The sequence below is a fragment of the Pleurodeles waltl genome, chromosome 3_1 (assembly GCF_031143425.1).
Source record: "Pleurodeles waltl isolate 20211129_DDA chromosome 3_1, aPleWal1.hap1.20221129, whole genome shotgun sequence".
Taxonomy (NCBI): domain Eukaryota; kingdom Metazoa; phylum Chordata; class Amphibia; order Caudata; family Salamandridae; genus Pleurodeles; species Pleurodeles waltl.
In genome coordinates, this window is record NC_090440.1 from 357,974,818 (window position 1) to 357,994,298 (window position 19,481).

Below are 19,481 nucleotides of genomic sequence, written 5' to 3' on the forward strand. Positions count from 1 at the left end.
AAGATTAGGAAATCTTTTTGGGAGGTCGTTCACTCTCTCATCTGCCCCCCAAACCTTGGAATACCTTCCCACTTGAACGGCGCCAGCTGACAAACCAATTTTCTTTTCATAAACCCATGAAAACTTGGCTTTTTAGTAACTAGTTACACCCTCTGTAGCATTCTAGCTATTATGATGACTGTTCTAGTGCTGGAAGGCCTACAGGTAGCCATGCGCTCTTCAAGAATCATAGAAAACTAGCCAATAGGTGGGAGTGACTCATGAACACTCCTAAACCAAAGAGAACATTTTTTCCCAGTGTCAACATTTTCCTCTTTTGCTGCACATCCTGTTTGTCTTATTATAAACTATCCTCCAGCACACTATTCTGATGAAAATCTAATATGACAGCACCCTTCTGCCCTTGGAGATTTCTGAGGTGCCAGCCAGGGGTCTGTTTAGGGAAACCAAACCGGTTCTGAGATCAGCTCCCTCTCCCACTTAGTTGGTGCAAGGATGGCTATAGATGGCCCAGGGAACAAAGATGTCTCTTCACTAGCTCTCCCTTTACACTTAACTATAACTGAGCAGGGCTCACTCTGGTCTGTTTCAAGCTAATGAAGTTCCTGAAACTTCTTAAACTGCCCTTCTGGAGCTAAGAGGAGTCACATAGTTTGTACCAGGTCTTCTTGCCTAAAGGCCTACAACATTGTTTTTGTTCTGGGAGCAGTTGTCACACCTCATTAAGGGGAAGCACTGACAGGGACTAGCTGCTGCAGGCTAATGCTAATTACCCGACGGGAGGTTCAGGCAGACATTTTACTTTTCCTACATATTTATTAAAAACCCAATATGATAAAGGCCTTTATTAACCCCTTTGCTGCCAGGCCTTTTCCCCCTCCTGTGCCGAGCCTTTTCTTTGCTATTTGGGGCAGTTCACGCTTAGGCCCTCATAACTTTTCGTCCACATAAGCTACCCACCCCAAATTTGCGTCCTTTTTTCCCAACATCCTAGGGATTCTAGAGGTACCCAGACTTTGTGGGTTCCCCAGAAGGAGGCCAAGAAATTAGCCAAAATACAGTGAAAATTTCGTTATTTTAAAAAAAATGGGAAAAAGGGGCTGCAGAAGAAGGCTTGTGGTTTTTTCCCTGAAAATGGCATCAACAAAGGTTTTATGGTGCTGAAATCACCAGCTTCCCAGCTTTCAGTAACAGGCAGACTTGAATCAGACAACCCAATTTTTCAACACAATTTTGGCATTTTACTGGGACATACCCCATTTTTACGATTTTTTGTGCTTTCAGCCTCCTTCCAGTCAATGACAGAAATGGGCATGAAGCCAATGCTGGATCCCAGAAACCGCATCCTTTCTGAGAAGTAGACATAATTCTGAATTCAGCAAGGGGTAATTTGTGTAGATCCTACAAGGGTTTCCTACAGAAAATAACAACTGAAAAAATAAAATATTGAAATTGAGGTGAAAAAATCTGCAATTTTTCTCTACGTTTTACTCTGTAACTTTTTCCTGCAATGTCAGATTTTTTAAAGCAATATACAGTAACGTCTGCTGGACTCTTATTGTTGCTAGGATATATAGGGCTTGTAGGTTCATCAAGAACTCTAGGTACCCAGAGCCAATAAATGACCTGCACCCTGCAGTGGGTTTTCATTCTGTACCGTGTATACAGCAATTAATTTGCTGAAATATAAAGAGTACAAAATAGCTATCAAGAAAACCTTTGTATTTCCAAAATGGGCACAAGATAAGGTGTTGAGGAGCAGTGGTTATTTGCACATCTATGAATTCCGGGGTGCCCATACTAGCATGGGAATTACAGGGCCTTTCTCAAATAGATGTCTTTTTTCCACACTCTCTTATATTTGGAAGGACAAAATGTAGAGAAAGACAAGGGGCAATAACACTTGTTTTGCTATTCTATGTTCCCCCAATTCTCCCGATAAAAATGATACCTCACTTGTGTGGGTAGGCCTAGCACCCACGACAGTAAATGCCCCAAAACACAACGTGGACACATCCCATTGTTTTTTGCCAAGTGCCTACCTGTAGATTTTGGCCCCTAGCTCAGCCGGCACCTGGGGAAACCTACCAAACCTGTGCATTTTTGAAAACTAGAGACCTAGGGAAATCCAAGATGGGGTGACTTGTAGGGCTCTGACCAGGTTCTGTTACCCAGAATCCTTTGCAAACCTCAAAATTTGGCTAAAAAACACATTTTCCTCACATTTTGGTGACCGAAAGTTCTGGAAACAGAGAGGAGCTACAAATTTCCTTCCACCCAGCGTTCCCCCAAGTCTCCATATAAAAATGATACCTCACTTGTGTGGGTAGGCCTAGTGCCCGCGACAGGAAATGCCCCAAAACGCAACGTGGACACATCACATTTTTTGAAAGAAAACAGAGGTGTTTTCTGCAAAGTGCCTACCTGTAGATTTTGGTCTCTAGCTCAGCTGGCACCTAGGGAAACCTACCAAACCTGTGCATTTTTGAAAACTAGAGACCTAGGGGAATCCAAGATGGGGTGACTTGTGGGGCTCTGACCAGGTTCTGTTACCCAGAATCCTTTGCAAACCTCAGAATTTGGCTAAAAAAAACAAATTTTCCTCACATTTCGGTGACAGAAAGTTCTGGAATCTGAGAGGAGCCACAAATTTCCTTCCACTCAGCGTTCCCCCAAGTCTCCCGATAAAAATGGTACCTCACTTGTGTGGGTAGGCCTAGCGCCCACGAAAGGAAATGTCCCAAAACACAACATGGACACATCACATTTTTTCACAGAAATCAGTGCCTACCTGTGGATTTTGGCCTCTAGCTCAGCCGGCACCTGGGGAAACCTAGCCAACCAGCACATTTCTGAAAACTGGACACCTAGGGGAATCCAAGATGGGGTGACTTGTGGGGCTCTGACCAGGTTCTGTCACCCAGAATCCTTTCCAAACCTCAAAATTTGGCCAAAAAAACCCTTTTTCCTCTCATTTCGGTGACAGAAAGTTCTGGAATCTGAGAGTAGCTACAAATGTCCTTCCACCCAGCGTTCCCCCAAGTCTCCCAATAAAAATGGTACCTCACTTGTGTGGGTGGGCCTAGCGCCAACGAAAGGAAAGGGCCCAAAACACAACGTGGACACATCACATTTTTTCACAGAAAACAGAGGTGTTTTTTGCAAAGTGCCTACCTGTGGATTTTGGCCTCTAGCTCAGCCGGCCCCAGGGGGGGGCAGAAATGGCCTAAAATAAATGTCCTCCCCCCCCCGGGGAGCGACCCTTTCCTACGGGGTCGCTCCCGTTGTAGACACAACAACAAATTATAAAAATAGAGCATATTTCTATGAATGTTTACAGTCCTTGATGACTAAAATCCATTGGAGGGTTCTAGAGATATTAATTTTTAAAGCATTTAAAAACTTTAACATCAAGCGCAAACAATTATTGGCAAGTCAAACCCTGTAAACTTTTGAAAAATGTGTTAAAGTCTGAAGAACAAGTTACTTACTTTGGTAATGCATTATCTGGTAGAGACTCTATCTAGCTGCAGATTCCTTACCTTTGAATTCCCTGGCGTCAGCTTTGAATCTGGAATTTTTTGCTGAGCAATACCTTGAGTGCCGTCGTTCGGATCCTTGTGCGTCGTTCAGCTCCACGAGGCTTCGTCAGCGTCTTTTGAGCCATCTGTGACATCACAGTCGCCTATAAAAGGCACCACCCCGGAAGCCAGAGCTAATGTCAGTTCTTTTACTCACAAACTTCACACCAGAAGCGCAGAGTTATGGATAGCACCAACAGTTTGTTTGTGCAAAACTATGGCCCTGAAAAGGATAGACCTTAACCCTACTAGACATCTCCTCAGAGCTGGGAGGCATGGGTGGGTGTAAAGAATCTGCAGCTAGATAGAATCTCTACCAGATAATGCGTTATCAAAGGTAAGTAACTTGTTCATCTGATCTTTTAGCTGCAGATTTGTCACCTTTGAATAGATACCCAAGCCATGACCTCATGGCGGTGGGCTGTGGCTACCTCTACTGCACTAAAACGTCCTGTAGGACTGAACAGGCAAAGTGTCCGTCTCTCCGTACCTGATAGTCCAGGCGGTAATGTTTTGCAAACGTGTGCATAGATGCCCACATTGCCGCCTGACAAATCTCCAGGACTGGAATGCCCTGAGCTAGTGCAGTGGTAGCAGCTTTGCTCCAGGTAGAATGAGCCCTCAAGCCCTCAGAAGGCATCTTCATGGCCAATGCGTAGCAGATCTTGATGCCGAGAACGACCCAGTGCAAAATGGTTCGCTTCTGCCCTGCCCGACCCTTATTTACTCCAATGTACCCCACAAAGAGTTGGTCATCCACCCAGAACTCTTTTGTGCGGTCAAGGTAGAACGACAACACTCTTTTTGGGTCTAGTCGGTGGAGTTGCTCCTCTTTTTGAGAGGGATGCGGTGGAACAAAGAAGGCGGGCAGGGTGATGTTCTGACCCAGATGAAATGGGGTCACAACCTTGGCGAGGAAAGAGACACGAGTTGGGAGTACCACCTTGTCTGGATAGATAGTGAGATATGGTGGCTTTGATGACAGAACTTGCATCTCACTCACTCTCCTGACAGATGTTATTGCCACTAAGAAGGCTGTCTTGATGGTGAGCAGCTGGAGGTGACAGTTGTGTAAAGGCTCGAAGAGAGCATACATCAGAAATGTGAGGACCAGATTTAAGTCCCACTGGGCCGTAACAAAGGGTGTAGGGGGAAACATATATACAAACTCTTTGAGGAATCTATGTACAATGGGGGATTTGAACAGTGAAGGATGATCAGGCAGCAGAAGGAATGCCGATAAGGCAGAAAGATAGCCCTTGAGAGTACCCATGGCAGAAGGGCAAGGGAAAGTATAAAGAGAAGGACATAAGAAAGAGAAGCAGAAAGAGGATCAATAGACCTTTCTGTACAGTAATATACAAAGTGTTTCCAATGGCAGGCGTATACTGTTTTAGTGAAGGGACGCCTGGATGCCAAAATAACTTTACAGACTTCGAAAGGAAGGTCAAAAGCCATCAACTGCCGCCTCTCAATCCCCAGGCATGAAGGAGCAGAGTTGACAGGTTTGGGTGGAGAGCCTTCCCCTGCTGCTAGAACAGAATATCCTCTCGAGGGGGTAGCCTGATCGAAGGATTGATGCTCATTTTGAGAAGCTCGGGATACCAGACTCTCCATGCCCAACCCGAAGCCACTAGGATGTCTTGGGCCCAGTCATTCTTGATCTTCTTGAGAACTCTGGGCAGAAGTGGTATGGGCGGAAAAGCATACAGGAGGCCTGAATTCCACTCGCGACAAAAAGCTTCGCAGGTCGATTGCCACCTTGGAAACTCCAACATGCAATACTGCTGCCAATGCGTGTTCTCAGGAGGTGTACAGATCTAACAGGCTCTCCCCACTGCTGAAAGAGTCCTTGCACCAACTCCCAATGGATATACCATTTGTGATCCACGAGGAATCAACAGCTGAGTTTGTCCGCCCTGGCGTTCAGAGAACCCGCCAGGTGTTGAGCCACCAGGGTTATGCCCTGTTGTTCAAGCTATGTCCAGAGACGCAAAGCCTCTTGACAAAGGGTCCACGACCCCACACCACCCTGCCTGTTGCAGTACCATATTGCTGTGGTGTTGTCCATGAACACCTGCACTATCTTCCCTTTTACAACAGGAAGAAATGCTTTCAATGATAGCAAGTTGATATGGAGTCCGGATTCCGCCAGCCTCTGATCTGCGCCTCTCCCAGATGGATGTCACACATCTGTCACTACTGTGAGATCTGGCTGGAGAAGGGAGAGGAGTCTGCCTCTGACCCAATCACATTTCACTAACCACCACTGCAGGTCTTTTGCAGTTTCCTCCAAGATCTGAACTGTGTCGGTAAGAGTTCCCTGATGCTGTGCCCACTGGAACTTCAGATCCCACTGCAGAGCCCTCATATGCCATCTGGCATGTTTGACTAACAGGATTCAGGAAGCCAGGAGTACCAACAGCCTCAGAGTCTGTCTCACCGAAATCCATAATAGAGGCCGAAACCTGGACTTGCTCCTTGGGAGGATAAACCCGAAACTGCGCTGTATCCAGAACGGCTCAGATGAAAGGGAGCTTTTGAGAGGGAGTCAGGGGTGACTTCGGCATGTTTATAGTGAACCGCAGTAAATGTAGGAGGTTCGCCATCATCTGAAGGTGGCTGACGAGAGCCTGGGGAGTAGGAGCCTCCAACAGCCAGTCGTCAAGGTAGAGGAAGAATGAAATCCCTAACCTGCATAGATGAGCTGCTACCACCGCCATCACCTTGGTGAACACCCGAGGGGCACTGGTGAGACCAAAGGGGAGCACAGTAAACTGAAAGTGCTTGTAGCTCACCTTGAACCGCAAGTAACACCTGTGGGCGGGCAGAATGGGGATGTGAAAATACGCATCCTGCAAGTCCAACGCTAGCATCCAGTCTCCTTGGCCTGGGGCAGACAAGACCTGAGCAAGAATGAGCATCTTGAATTTCTCCTTTTTGAGGAAGAAATTGACGTCCCTTAAATCCAAGATAGGGCCAAGATTGTTTTTGGAGTCAGAAAGTAGTGGGAATAACAGCCACTGCCTACTTCTGACATTGGGACCCTTTCTACTGCTCCCTTGACCAAGAGAGCCATAACTTCCTCGCATAACAAGATTAAATGATTCTCCATCAGCCGTTCTTTCAATGGAGGGATAGAGTGAGAGAAAGCCCTTCTGTATGATCTGCAAGACCCATTTTTCTGATGTTATGGACTGCCAGTGAGGGAGATAAATTTGAATGCTCCCTCCAAATGGACAAACATGGTCCTGCAGAATCATAATAGGAAGGCTTGGGCGCTGTGGAAGAGAGGGGCTGAGTGGTGGCCGACCTCTGGCTAGACCCTCTGGGTCTGAAGGTACCACAACCTCGTTGTACTGGATGCTGTGATGATGGAGTATGGTGGCTGACAAGTGGGTGGCATTGTACCATGCCCCTTCTGAGCCCTCGAAAGGGGCAAAAGGCAGACTACTGGCAAGCAGGCGCCGAGAGGCCCAAGGATCTGGCCACAGCTCAAGAGTCCTTGAACCTCTCAAGCGCTGAGTCTGCCTTTTCTCTAGAAAGGCATGAGCCATCAAAGGGCATGTCCATCAGGTTTGCCTGGACATTCCCCGAAAAGCCAGTTGTATGAAGCCAGACGTGGTGACAAAATCGCCCTGCCTAGCGAGTCGGTCGTGTCCAAACCACACCGAATCGTAAACTTGGCTGCATCTCTCCCATCTCTGACAGCTTGAGTGAGAGTGTGAGAGTGTCCCGTACGCCATCCGGGACCTGGGGCAGCACCTGTGCCACTGTATCCCATAAAGTATGGGAAAAACATCCCAATAGGCATGAGGTGTTTACGGACCGCAACGCCAGGCTGGAGGAAGAAAACATAATCTTCCCAAGTTTGTCCAGCCTCTTAGATTCCCTATCTGGGGGAGCGGAAGGGAAGGCACCATGGGAAGTGGAGGCTTGGACCACCAAGCTTTCTGGGAGGGTGTTTGGTGAGGAAACTACGGTCAGTAGGAGCTGGTCGATGGCGGTGGCTGTTTGTCCTATTTACAGGAGCCCCTGAGCTGGGTTTGGGCCAGATCCCCAGCAGAACATTAACAATGGCTTAGTTATAGTGTAACATCGGCTCTGATGTAGCAACCCCCATCTGAAGCACCTCTGTCAGGATGTTAGTCCAGACCGGCACTGTAGGCAACTCTAGGTCCAAGACCTCAGCTGCCCTACGCACCACCATGGCATACGAAGCTCCCTCCTCCGTAGCCACAGAAGGCGGTGACAGCATGCCAGTGTCTGGAGAAGTATCCAGTACACTGGCTTCCCCTAGATCCTCATACCAGACCTGCTCCAAACCATACTCTAAAGGGTCCTCAGACCCCTTCCATTCCTCACCTCTGACTGGCTGTTCGAAATAAGCCTCAGGCACTGATTTGGGCTGTATCGGTGCAGTTGAAGTCAGAATCGGCATACGTACGACGTCTTTCCGGCTCCAGATCTTCCGGAATGAGGATGGGGCTCACACCACCGGTGGGCGCTGGCAGTGACCAACGATGGAGGAGGCCAAATGTGTGGAACTGGCGATAATCCGGATCCAATATCTGATCCTGAGGTCCCCAACAGTGCCAAAGCTGCTAGCGTCAAACCCTATGGGTCCCCTTCTGGCCCCGCGGGATCCGAAGTCCCACCTGCAGGGGCAGCCTGTACAAATACGAGGCGCAGGGCTTCGTAAAATTCTTCAAATAGAGTGGGGGTTGCTCTGGCCCCAGGATAGGGGGGGGATGCGAAGTAGGCCCTGGCATCAGCCTCGAGGAATTGTGCTCGGAACATCAACGTTCCCATGATGCCTCGTCGGCCAACGGGTGTGGTGAAGTCGAAGTCCACTTGGACTCTTCTTCTTTTTGTGCCTCTTCCCCGAGTGCCCGGAGGACCTCAAATGAGAAAATGAGGACTTGGTGCTCCTGGAGCGGTCCCGCGACCTCCTCCTTGAGTGGGGCAATGGCCGCCTAGAAGTCTTGCCTAACGACGTCGACTGCTGGGCCGCCATGAGCTTCAGAGACCAATCTCTCAAAGCTTTCGGGGCCATGACCTGGCAGACAGGGCACAACTTCAATTCGTGGTCTCTGTCGAGGCACCAGAGACAGACCTGGTGAGAGCACTTCACCGACATGCCGCGATGGCAGGCGCCACAAGGCTTAAACCCCGTCTTCCTCAAGGACATCTCACACAAACGACAAATCTTCGACAAAAGGGTCAAAAAAAGGCCTACCAAAAAAAGGCAGAGGGTAGCTAGATCCCGGACCTGCACTTAACCAGCAAGGAAGGAAAAGAATTGACGTACATGCGATGGGGAGGTGCCTTTGTAAGCGACTGTGATGTCACAGATGGCTCCAACGACGCTGACAAAGCCACGCAGAGCCGAACGACACACGCGGACCCGACGCAAGCACATGGTATTGCTCAGCAAAGAAATTCCGGATTTGAAGCTGACGCCAGGGAATTCAGAGGTAAGGAATCTGCAGCTAGAAGTCTCTATCAGATAAACTGAGCTCGGTGACTCTGAACCGATTGAGTGCCCTAATCCAACAGAATAGAGGTCTAGGAGTCTTAAAAGGAAACTTTGGATGGTTACCTGGCCACCAGGGCATCTTTAAAGTGAGTTCCAAACTTTACAGTACATTCGCCATTGACTTCAATGGAGTGGTCCTGATGCTGAGGAATGCAGGCTTAATGATGCTCAATCAATGCTCCAGATGGTGTGCAGTACATGAAGGTGAAGTCCAGTCAAGTCCTTTGTACACAGATACGGCCATAGATTTCTGTGTTCCACAAAGTCATCTGTGCTGGGGTCAAAGTGCTGCTGATGCAGACCTTTTGTTTTTGCACCACAGAAGTTCAGTGTAAACCTTTGGTGGGGCTAGTGTCCCTTAGGGTGTATGAATCCAGTCACAACCAACACCCGCGGGTCCAGCAGACTTGATTGCAACTTCTAGCGATTTCCAAATTGTCTCTCAAAGTGCCCAGTAGCAGCAAATACAGCTGGGGTGGCTAACAGGATTGTGGTTTGGGTTCTTCAAGCTTTAACATCCCCAGTGTCATTCTGTCAGTGTTAATAGCAAAGGCTGCCTCTTCAGTGTGCAATGGCAGCTGAAAATAGTGTTTTCACTTTGTCACACACAGAGTGGCACAACCAGTGCTACAGCTCTTGTGTGGTCAGCCAGACTTACATGCCCTTGGTACCTGGGTACCATATACAAGGGACAATTAAGTAAGTCTGCATATGCCATTTAGGGTTACCCAATTAACCATACCATTTTGAAAGGGGAAGGAAGACATTGAGGTCTGGACATCAGCCCTCAGTTCACTCTCAAAGTGAAAAACCAGCAGTTAGTAGTCCAAAAATGGGATAAAAAGTTGGGGGAAACCTGCAAAAAGCAGGTTTTCTTACACATATCATTGCTCATTTACACAGTACACACCACATACAATTAAATGACCAAGAGATATGAAAATATCTTATTTTCTTCATATGTATGTAAAACCTGTTGGACTTTGCATGTAACTGAATTAATATTGGAATAATACTGAACACGTAGCTGGCAAATGATGCAAAGTCAATTGTGTTTTTTGTATTTAATAAAATAACTTTCTGTCCAACTCAATGTTACTGATTTAAATACCGTTATACGAATGAACGTTTGAAATAACCATGCAATGATTAAAACGTATGCCTTAGATATTAGATGTAGATGTTTCAGTTACAAACATAGCCCATCAGCTATTTTATTGGGATCAGACATTGTGAAAAAGGTATCTACAACACAAGGACTGAAACAATGTATGCATGTGATATTTGTTTAGGATGAACCTAGACACACGGCAGTGGAGCGTTTTGCAAGCAGGTACGGTCAACAAATGATGGAACCGGTATTGAGTTCACTGAGCATCCCTAAATGGTAGTGGGGTTGTTGGGCCCTGGTGGCTACAGTGGTGGTGTTCCAGATCACAGGAGCATAAGTGGAGAATATCTTTACAGTGTTTTTTTTTTCTTTTTTATGCTTCATTGCCTCTAGTCGGATGGTGTGCTGAGAGCAAGTGAAGATGGTGAGTTTGTCAGCCATAATGACCGAGATTGCCTGTTGTGATTGCTTTGATGATACCACTGGTTTTGATTTTGCTGCGTGCTGGCACAGATGTTTATTATAAGGAGACAGGCCTGGGAGCTGCACGTTACATGGAATGTTCAGACGTGATTAGTGATTATACCAATATCTCTGCAGTAAATGCATTAACCACCTGAGCTTTCTTACCAGTATTATACCAGTATTATACACGAAGATTGACTAGGTACATATGGACGTTGACAACAGATGCTATAGATCAATAAGGTGCCAGAAAGGGTGTCTAATTATAACTAGTGCAGCAAGCCAGAACAGCTATAATGGCAATATTAACTAGCATTAACTAGAGAAAATCCCATCGGGTCTGGACATTCATCATGTAGGTTTTTGTACTTGAAGTAAAATTTGCGATTTACATTCCATGCAAAAATATGTGATCCCGGTTATTTGTTTCTCCCTTCTTACATTTTCTCTTCTTGAAAAGCTAGTAGGAAAGAAACGTTTACTGTACCTGAACGCTAACAACAACAATTAGAGATGTGGCAACAGTAACAGCAAACGACTGATAGTCTAAAATGTGTTTCCCGTCTTCACCAGCTGCATAGTGAAATGCTCCATATGGGATAAAGAAGAGGACAAAGGACGTATAGAAACCCTGTGCTGCGCATATGAGAAAAGTGCCTTTGTTAAAGAGCAGATTTAGTTGTCCGGGTTCGTACAGGTCGGTGTAGTGAAGACTGTTCTGCTCATTGACATCCTGCAAAAAAAAAAGAAAAAAAAGAAAGCACACTTTAACGGAAATAGAAATTAATTTACAACAGAAAAAAACTTGCAAATATTTTTGCAGTTTTTCATATTTATACTTGTGTGTCTATATTTCCTTTTCATGAAAATACATTGTACTTTTTAAATGCATTTATAGCTTTTACACACATTTTTAAAGAACAACGCTTGCATTTACAGGGTGGGAAAAGGGAGAGTCGAAGTTTCAGAATCCCCACATACGTAGGAATTTATGGCCATTCCCAATCCTAAAAGACTAACCACTGCCCAATTCGGCCAATTTTTGGCATCATGGAAGAAACAACATTGTGAATCTAACCCATCCTTTTTAGATTGAGCATAAGCGTATGACCTCTTGTACACTTTTAAGTATGCTTCTGTGGACTTCCAGCTATTTAATTTGTAAGTTTCAGTGTCATTTAAAAATCCTTGCCTGCTAGTGGTTAGTCTTGCCTCTTTATCAATCCTTTTTCTGTGTGGGAGCAGGGACCAACTACTCTGTAATCACACGTTGTCCTCTTTATCTGGTCTGCAGGGGAAGTTCTTTTCCCTTTGTTTCCTGCTCCTGTCCAGGGAAGCTTTCCCTTTTCATTTGCAGAGCATTCTTGCTCTGAGCTTATCTGTAAACAAGGCTATAAATCAGCCTGTTATCTTCATCACATTTCGACTTTATGGGCTCTCAACACCCTCTCTCAGCTGCCTGGCTCCCACCCTTGCTTGGCTTGTATTTTCTTTACCAAGTGTGCCTGCCTGGAGGATCACTTGTAATTGCTTGTAGCCTATGCACCCAGCTCTACCAGGGCTCTGCAATCCTTAGAGTGAATGCCCACTTCTGCTCCATACTGGGATCCCACTCACAGCTCCATCAGTGAACCTCAGTTCACACACTCCAAGCCCTCAACTGTGCCAATGCCTGAACCCCACACAAGCTGTCTACCAGAGCACCTCAGTTCTTCAGTCAGTACACACTGCTGTTCCAGTGCTGGGACCTCACGCGCAGGTCCATCAGTGCACCACAGTTCACACGCTCCAAGCCCTCAACCATGCTAGTGCCAGAAACCCTACACAACCTGTCTGCCAGAGCACCTCAGTTCTTGCAGTCAGTGCACTCAGCTGCTTCAGTACTGGGACCTCGGGCGCAGCTCCATCAGTGCACCCCGTTCACACACTCCAAGCCCTCAACCATGCTAGTGCCAGAAACCCTACACAACCTGTCTGCCAGAGCACCTCAGTTCTTGCAGTCAGTATACTCGGCTGCTCCAGTACTGGGACCTCAGGCACAGTGCCATCAGTGCACCTCCATTCACACACTCCAAGCCCTTGGCTGTGCTAGTACCTGGAACTCCATGCACGCTGTCTGCCAGAGCACCTCAATTCTTGCTGTTCCAGTACTGGGATCTCGGGTGCAGCTCCATCAGTGCTGCGTTTCACATTCCTCACCCGCTGCATTCCTGTTAATCCAGCACTGGGCTAGGACCCAGCTCTGTCCCAATATTGCTGTATTGGGGTTCACATACAACTCTGGTAATGCACCTCCTGCTGTTCTGCAGTGCCCCCTGCTGTTCCACTCTCTGACTTCTGTTTGAGGAAGTGGGGGAGACAAATAAATCTATTCTTAGCTGCCATCTTTATTTGGGAGGGGCTGTTTCACCTATCTCATTCCGTTCTTTCCTTTACTCAGTTTACTCTCAATGTTTTCTTTCTCCCCCACTTTTCTCTTTCCAGCTCTTAAAATCCCCAAGTTAACAGTTTTGCTCTTTCTTTCAACTGTTTATTTCTACTCCTCTCCTTTTTTTTTATTTCCCTCTTTCTCTTGCTGACTCCTCTTACAAATTATCAAAAACATGGTTGTTTCTTTCCTTGTTTTGTCCCACTTTTATTCTTCATCATTCTTTCACAATTTTTTTCTCTTCTCTTCATTCTTTCTTTATCTTATTTATTTGCTCTTTCCTTTGACTCAGTATGCATCTTTTCACTTTTTTTTTTTAGATCTTTCTTCCTTTCTCTGGTGTTTTTATCTCATCGTTATCTGTCATTTCACATTTTACCATAAGTTCCTCTTTCTCCCGTCTGTATGTGGAATCCACAATTTACTTGTCGGGCCTGAGTTGTCAAAGTGGTTTTCCCATTCTGTGACTGTGGAAAATGTGTCAGTACATACATGCCCTGGCTCTTTCGCTGCTTGTTTCTCTCTCCATCTATCGTTTTTTCCTCTAATGTTCATTTCTTTCCTTCATACTTCTTCCATTATTTTTTCCTCTTTATCTTTTGTTCGCTAGCTTCCTTACCTTTTTTCTTTTGTCTCACATGTTTGCTCTATTTCTTCTCTTAGCTGTGTGTTCATTCTCTTGTTCTTTCTTTCCCTTCTTTCTTTTATTCTTTTGCGCCCCCTTCTCTTTCTGCCTTTTGTTTGTTGCATTTCTTTCGCTTCTCTATTTCTGCCCGATCCGCTTTCTCTCCTGAGGCCCAGTTTTCAATGGAGCAGCAGGTGCAGTGGTGCCGGGCCCAGAGACCTACGGACCTCACTCAACTCTAAATACTGTTGTAATTTACTACCGAAATTCCAGTCAACCATTGTCCTTTCTTACTCCAGGGCCCATGATACCGTTACTACGCAACTTCTCCATCTTTACTCTTGAGTCCCTCTTTCCTTTCACACTCCTATCTGTTCCAAATTATATTTTTGGCTTGGTGTTTTACACTGTAATGCTAAAAGTTTATTTTTGATAAAGGTTCATATGATAATTGTATATGTTTTAAGATAGAGGAAGAAGGACAGCAGAAGTACTTTAGTTAAATGCTGGGCGACTGGAATTATAAGGCAGGAAAAGACAAAACTATGAGGCAGGGTTGGCCAGCTTATGTGGCAAGAAAAGTCCAGTTATGAATTTTCAATTCTAATAGCTCTAAATCACTTAAATGCGAGACCTATTGCTTTACAAATGCTTGTTTATGTTCTTGCACTCCACGCTCTCCTTCTGTACTGACATCTTCCAAAGTTTCTTTTTATGTCCCCGGTTCTAAGTTAACAATCAGAGGGTTTGCAATGAGATGCACACCCACATAGGAGGATGTGTAGCATAGGAATTGGCTAAGACCCTAGTAGCTGCAGATAGAATTTTTACACTTAGAGCATTCTCCAATTGTAACATGAAAAATGTTATGCTCCTCCGATACTCACCATGACAGTTTCAAATTAGCAGACTTAGCATGCTTATATAAAATGCTTATAGCACACAAAAGCGCACAAATAGTTGGTGGGCCCTATAATTGTACTGAATGATGATGGTTGTCACCATTTTAAAGGGCGCTGTTTTTTAGGCAGATATTTACATTACAGATCTCCTGGTCGTCGCACATCTACGGAAGGCATTTGACCTGGAAGGCACAGTTGGAAGTGCTTTTAAGTAGTTGAAGTACTGCACATTAGAGGCGCATTTCTACACACCTCTTCCTACAATAGTAGTTAGCCCACGCATGGGTGGTCTTACATGCTCTATAGGAAGTACACCAGAATAGATAGTCTGAGAGCACTTTACATTACATTTTTCGGCATGTAACAATATTGGAGAGTGAGTGACACGTGTCAGTAGTGTGTAAAGTTGTCATGAATGGACTCATGGTGCTTATAGTACGATGTATCCATGTGGTAATCACCCAGTGGATTTTGGAATTAATCCACCATGGTGAGGCAGTCTTTAAGTAGGGTAATTGGAAAATAACAAGGATCCTGTTTGACAACTAATGAGATGAACTGTCATTTTATTTGGTTGTTGAGATCCATGTAGACACCCTAGCAATTGTAATGGCATAGATTAAATTCAGTTGATACACCACATAATGTACTCCTTAAGGGTGAGTTATACAACCATATCTTCATGGGGCTTGGGAATAGCAATTTACACTAAGATGTGGTTTATATAGACTTACCAGTGGCCCAGGTTTCGGTCTCCCTATACATGTAGGTATTGAGCCCGAAAATTTGGTCCTGAAGATATCCTTTAACTCACACAGGATGGAAAAAGCAACAATTATCTCTCTTGGTTATTAGATCATTTGTGATCCACAATGCGCAATGTTCGATGCACGTTTGATAGAACAACTATGTAATTAACAAATTAGCATTTGTGATGTCTTTTGCATATATTGATGTATTTATACACTCGCTTTAGAACTACACTTTCACGTTTTTAAGTTGTATTGTCGTTTGTATATATATTGGAGAATATTTAACAGCAATATAAATCCTTAGTCTGATTGTCTTTTTTTATGCAATCAAAGTGTGGAATGACCACTTGAATGTTAAAGTAATAGATTTATTGTTGGTCTCCCTAAATCTTTTTAGGAGGTTGACCCATGCGAAAGAAAAAGACCCACAGTGGACACTTTATATGGTGGGAGATCGTGGATGCTGAATACAAGAACAAGTGTGGGGTCAATCAAACATGAGAAATCTGCTGTGATGCCTCAGATGGCTAGGTAACTATTTAAATATTAACTGGTTAATGGGTACCTGCAGGTTTAAGGTAGTATGTCAGTCTTTTTAACAGATTGTAGATCTCTTGTAAAAAGAGACTTTAAAATTTGGGGCATGACATTTCAATGTCAACTTCCAATCCATTAGGACCAGGACTCTTAACTTCCAGCCTTTGTCCTATTCTTAAAGGATGTTTAAAAACAGTTTCAACCCATTAGATGTCTATTTTTGTGTTTATTTTGTACATATTAATGAGTTCTTGCTCAAATGAAAAAAATAATTTTAAGTCAACGCTTGTATATGTTAGTGATTGCATAGAAATATTTTTGGGTGAAAATACTGGTATGTTGTGCAAAAAGATTATTAGGAACTAAGGACCAGATGTACCAAAGGATTTTACCCATTCTGTGTCTATGGGAAAAAGCTTTCGTACATATGGCCCAAACGAATACAAATTAATGCTGATTGTGGGATTATGGTTAATATTTAATGATTGGTTCCTAAGGTTATGGATGCCAAGTCAGGAGTACATTTGACATTAAGGGGGTCATTCCTACCCTGGCGGTCCGAGACCGCCAGGGTAGGGGACGGAGGAAGCACCGCCAACAGGCTGGCGGTGCTTCTGGGGCTATTCTGACCACGGCGGTAAAGCCGCGGTCAGAAAAGGGAAGCCGGCGGTTTCCCGCCGGCTTCCCGCTGCCCCTGTGAATCCTCCACGGCGGCGCTGCAAGCAGCGCCGCCATGGGAATTCCGACCCCCTTCCCGCCAGCCTGGTTCTGGCGGTTTTCACCGCCAGAACCTGGCTGGCGGGAACGGCTGTCGTGGGGCCCCCTAACATGGCCCCACATTGATTTTCAGTGTCTGCTTGGCAGACACTGAAAATCGCGACGGGTGCAACTGCACCCATCGCACACCAGCAACTCCGCCGGCTCCATTCGGAGCCGGCTTCCTCGTTGCTGGTGCTTTCCTGCTGGGCGGGCGGGCGGCCTTTTGGCGGTCGTCCGCCAGCCCAGCGGGAAAGTCAGAATGACCGCCGCGGTCTTTTGACCGCGGTACGGTCTTCTGGCGGTTCCCGCCAGGCGGGCGGCGACCGCCGCCCGCCAAGGTAGGAATGACCGCCTAAGTATGCTGAAGATGTAAGAGCTGATGTTGTTCCAGAAAATGTTGGTAAACTGACATTGAGGTACCATGTGTTGTAAAGCCTTACTGTACGTTGAAGCTCCAACATTTATTTGTGTCTGTTAGACCTACTTTAAATAGTTCATGAAGGGTCCAGTGAGACATATGGGCAATGCCATACTTGCTTTTTAAAAGTGAGGATGCGATTTTGACCTTTTGAGGTTTGTCCAAATTATTTCCAATTCTAAAGGTGAGGGAGTATGTTGTTTAGAGTTATTAGGAATGAATTCCCATTTGAATTTGAGGTTTTCAGTTAGCTTAGATTTTTTTAGGGAAAGGTAAGGCATAGATTTTTGATTCACAGTGTCCTTTCAATATTTTTGTGAAAGTGCATGGGCTATCTGATTCATGAGGAGGTTTGTTTTTGGATAGGGAACTTTTAATTCCTGGGACCCTAACACTAATTGAGAGATTTCTTCTAGATACCCTTCTAACCACAGGAACAAAAAGTATTTTTTTCAGTTGCGAAGGATTTCACACAATTTCCATTCATTCATGGTGGGTATGAACTCAATTTATAAGAGACAATAGGGCCTGATTACAACTTTGGAGGACGGTGTTAAACCGTCCCAATAGTGGCGGATATACCACCTACCGTATTACGAGTCCATTATATCCTATGGAACTCGTAATACGGTAGGTGGTATATCCGTCACTTTTGGGACGGTTTAACACCGTCCTCCAAAGTTATAATCAGGCCCAATAATCTAAACTCCTCCCTACCCCAATGTTCATCCAAAGAATATCTGGGAAAAGAGGGCACATACATTCCAAATACAAACCCCCTTACTCTACAAGACCCCACAATATACATTCTGTTCACCAAGACCTATGAGAAGTCTATCTAGAATCACCAGATGTCGACCACACAAATCAAAATCATATCCACCCCTCTACCCTCCTGCCCACTACACACTCCCTACCTCCCCTATTTCTACATTTTCACTTCTCTTTTATATTCCCTCAGATACATTGGTGGTCATTCCGACCTAGACGGGCGGAGGTTGCCGCCCGCCCGTCGGAAGCCGCCTGAATACCGCCCCGCGGTCAATAGACCGCGAGGGGTATTCTGACTTTCCCGCTGGGCCGGCGGGCGATCTGATTCAGATCGCCCGCCGGCCCAGCGGGAAAGCGCCTTCCACAAGGAAGCCGGCTCGGAATCGAGCCGGCGGAGTGGAAGGCGTGCGACGGGTGCAGCAGCACCCGTCGCGCTTTTCAGTGTCTGCATCGCAGACACTGAAAAGCCTAGTAGGGCCCTGTTAGGGGGCCCCTGCAGTGCCCATGCCATGGGCATGGGCACTGCAGGGGCCCCCAGGGGCCCCAAGACGCCCGTTCCCGCCGGCCAGGTTCTGGCGGTAAGAACCGCCCGAGCCAGGCCGGCGGGAAGGGGGTCGGAATCCCCATGGCGGCGCAGCGTGCTGCGCCGCCATGGAGGATTCCCCAGGGCAGCGGGAAACTGGCGGGAGACCGCCAGTTTTCCCTGTCTGACCGCGGCGTTAGCGCCGCGGTCAGAATGCCCTTAGGGGCACCGCCGGCCTGTCGGCGGTGCTCCCGCGCCCGTTGGCCCTGGCGGATTGTATCCGCCAGGGTCAGAATGAGGGCCATTATCTCTCTCATATCGTCATATCCTGTAGTATTATCCATACAGAATTTGCCAACATATATATTTGAATTCACATCTCACACATCACCATTATCACCTGATGACGATAACTCTAAAACAATTCTCCTTATATTACAATTCTCTTGTACACCTTATCACACTTTGTTAAAGAAACTAACATACATGATAGATAAGATATATATATATATATTACATCAATGAGATAGGTGACTGTCTCTATAATCCATGATATGATCTGATGTAAACACATACAATCCTATTTCGTTATTCTGCATTTATGCTTAGATCCACTATCCTTTTCAAAATATTCAATCCAAACTTTCTGACATTAAAAAATAATGTTTGGTTTAGTGTTAATAAATTATTAATTACTCCTTATTTACGAGGTGTGTTTGGGATTTCTTACATGCAGGCAAGGAACATCAAATGTATCTGAGACCATTATAGTTATTGATATTAGTGGTGCCTATGTGTGAAGGTATTAGATTCTTGTGTACACACCCCACTATGTGCTGGAAGTCAAACGTCTGTGATCTTGGAGATGTAAATAGAAAAATCCACACCTGTTTTAGTTATTCTCACAGAGAGGAGGCTGGGTAAGTGCATTTTAGCATGTCCATCTGGCAGTTTGAATAAATTCCCTAAAGGGGATAATGCAATAACTTACTATGACTATTTTTTAATGAAATTGTTATATAGAAATATTGAAAATGATAATATTGGCACATAGTAGATATCCTATCATA

The 19,481-nt window shown here is 45.5% G+C and overlaps 1 protein-coding gene across 1 annotated transcript in view; it reads right to left on the reverse strand.

The window, feature by feature from the left end:
• Nucleotides 1-19,481, reverse strand: part of ATP8B4 (ATPase phospholipid transporting 8B4 (putative)) — a 2,552,767-nt gene that overhangs the window by 179,079 nt on the left and 2,354,207 nt on the right. Inside the window, exon 24 of the mRNA XM_069222521.1 lies at nt 11,184-11,429. Coding sequence (XP_069078622.1) covers nt 11,184-11,429 — 246 coding nt within the window. The remainder of the gene's footprint in view (nt 1-11,183; nt 11,430-19,481) is intronic.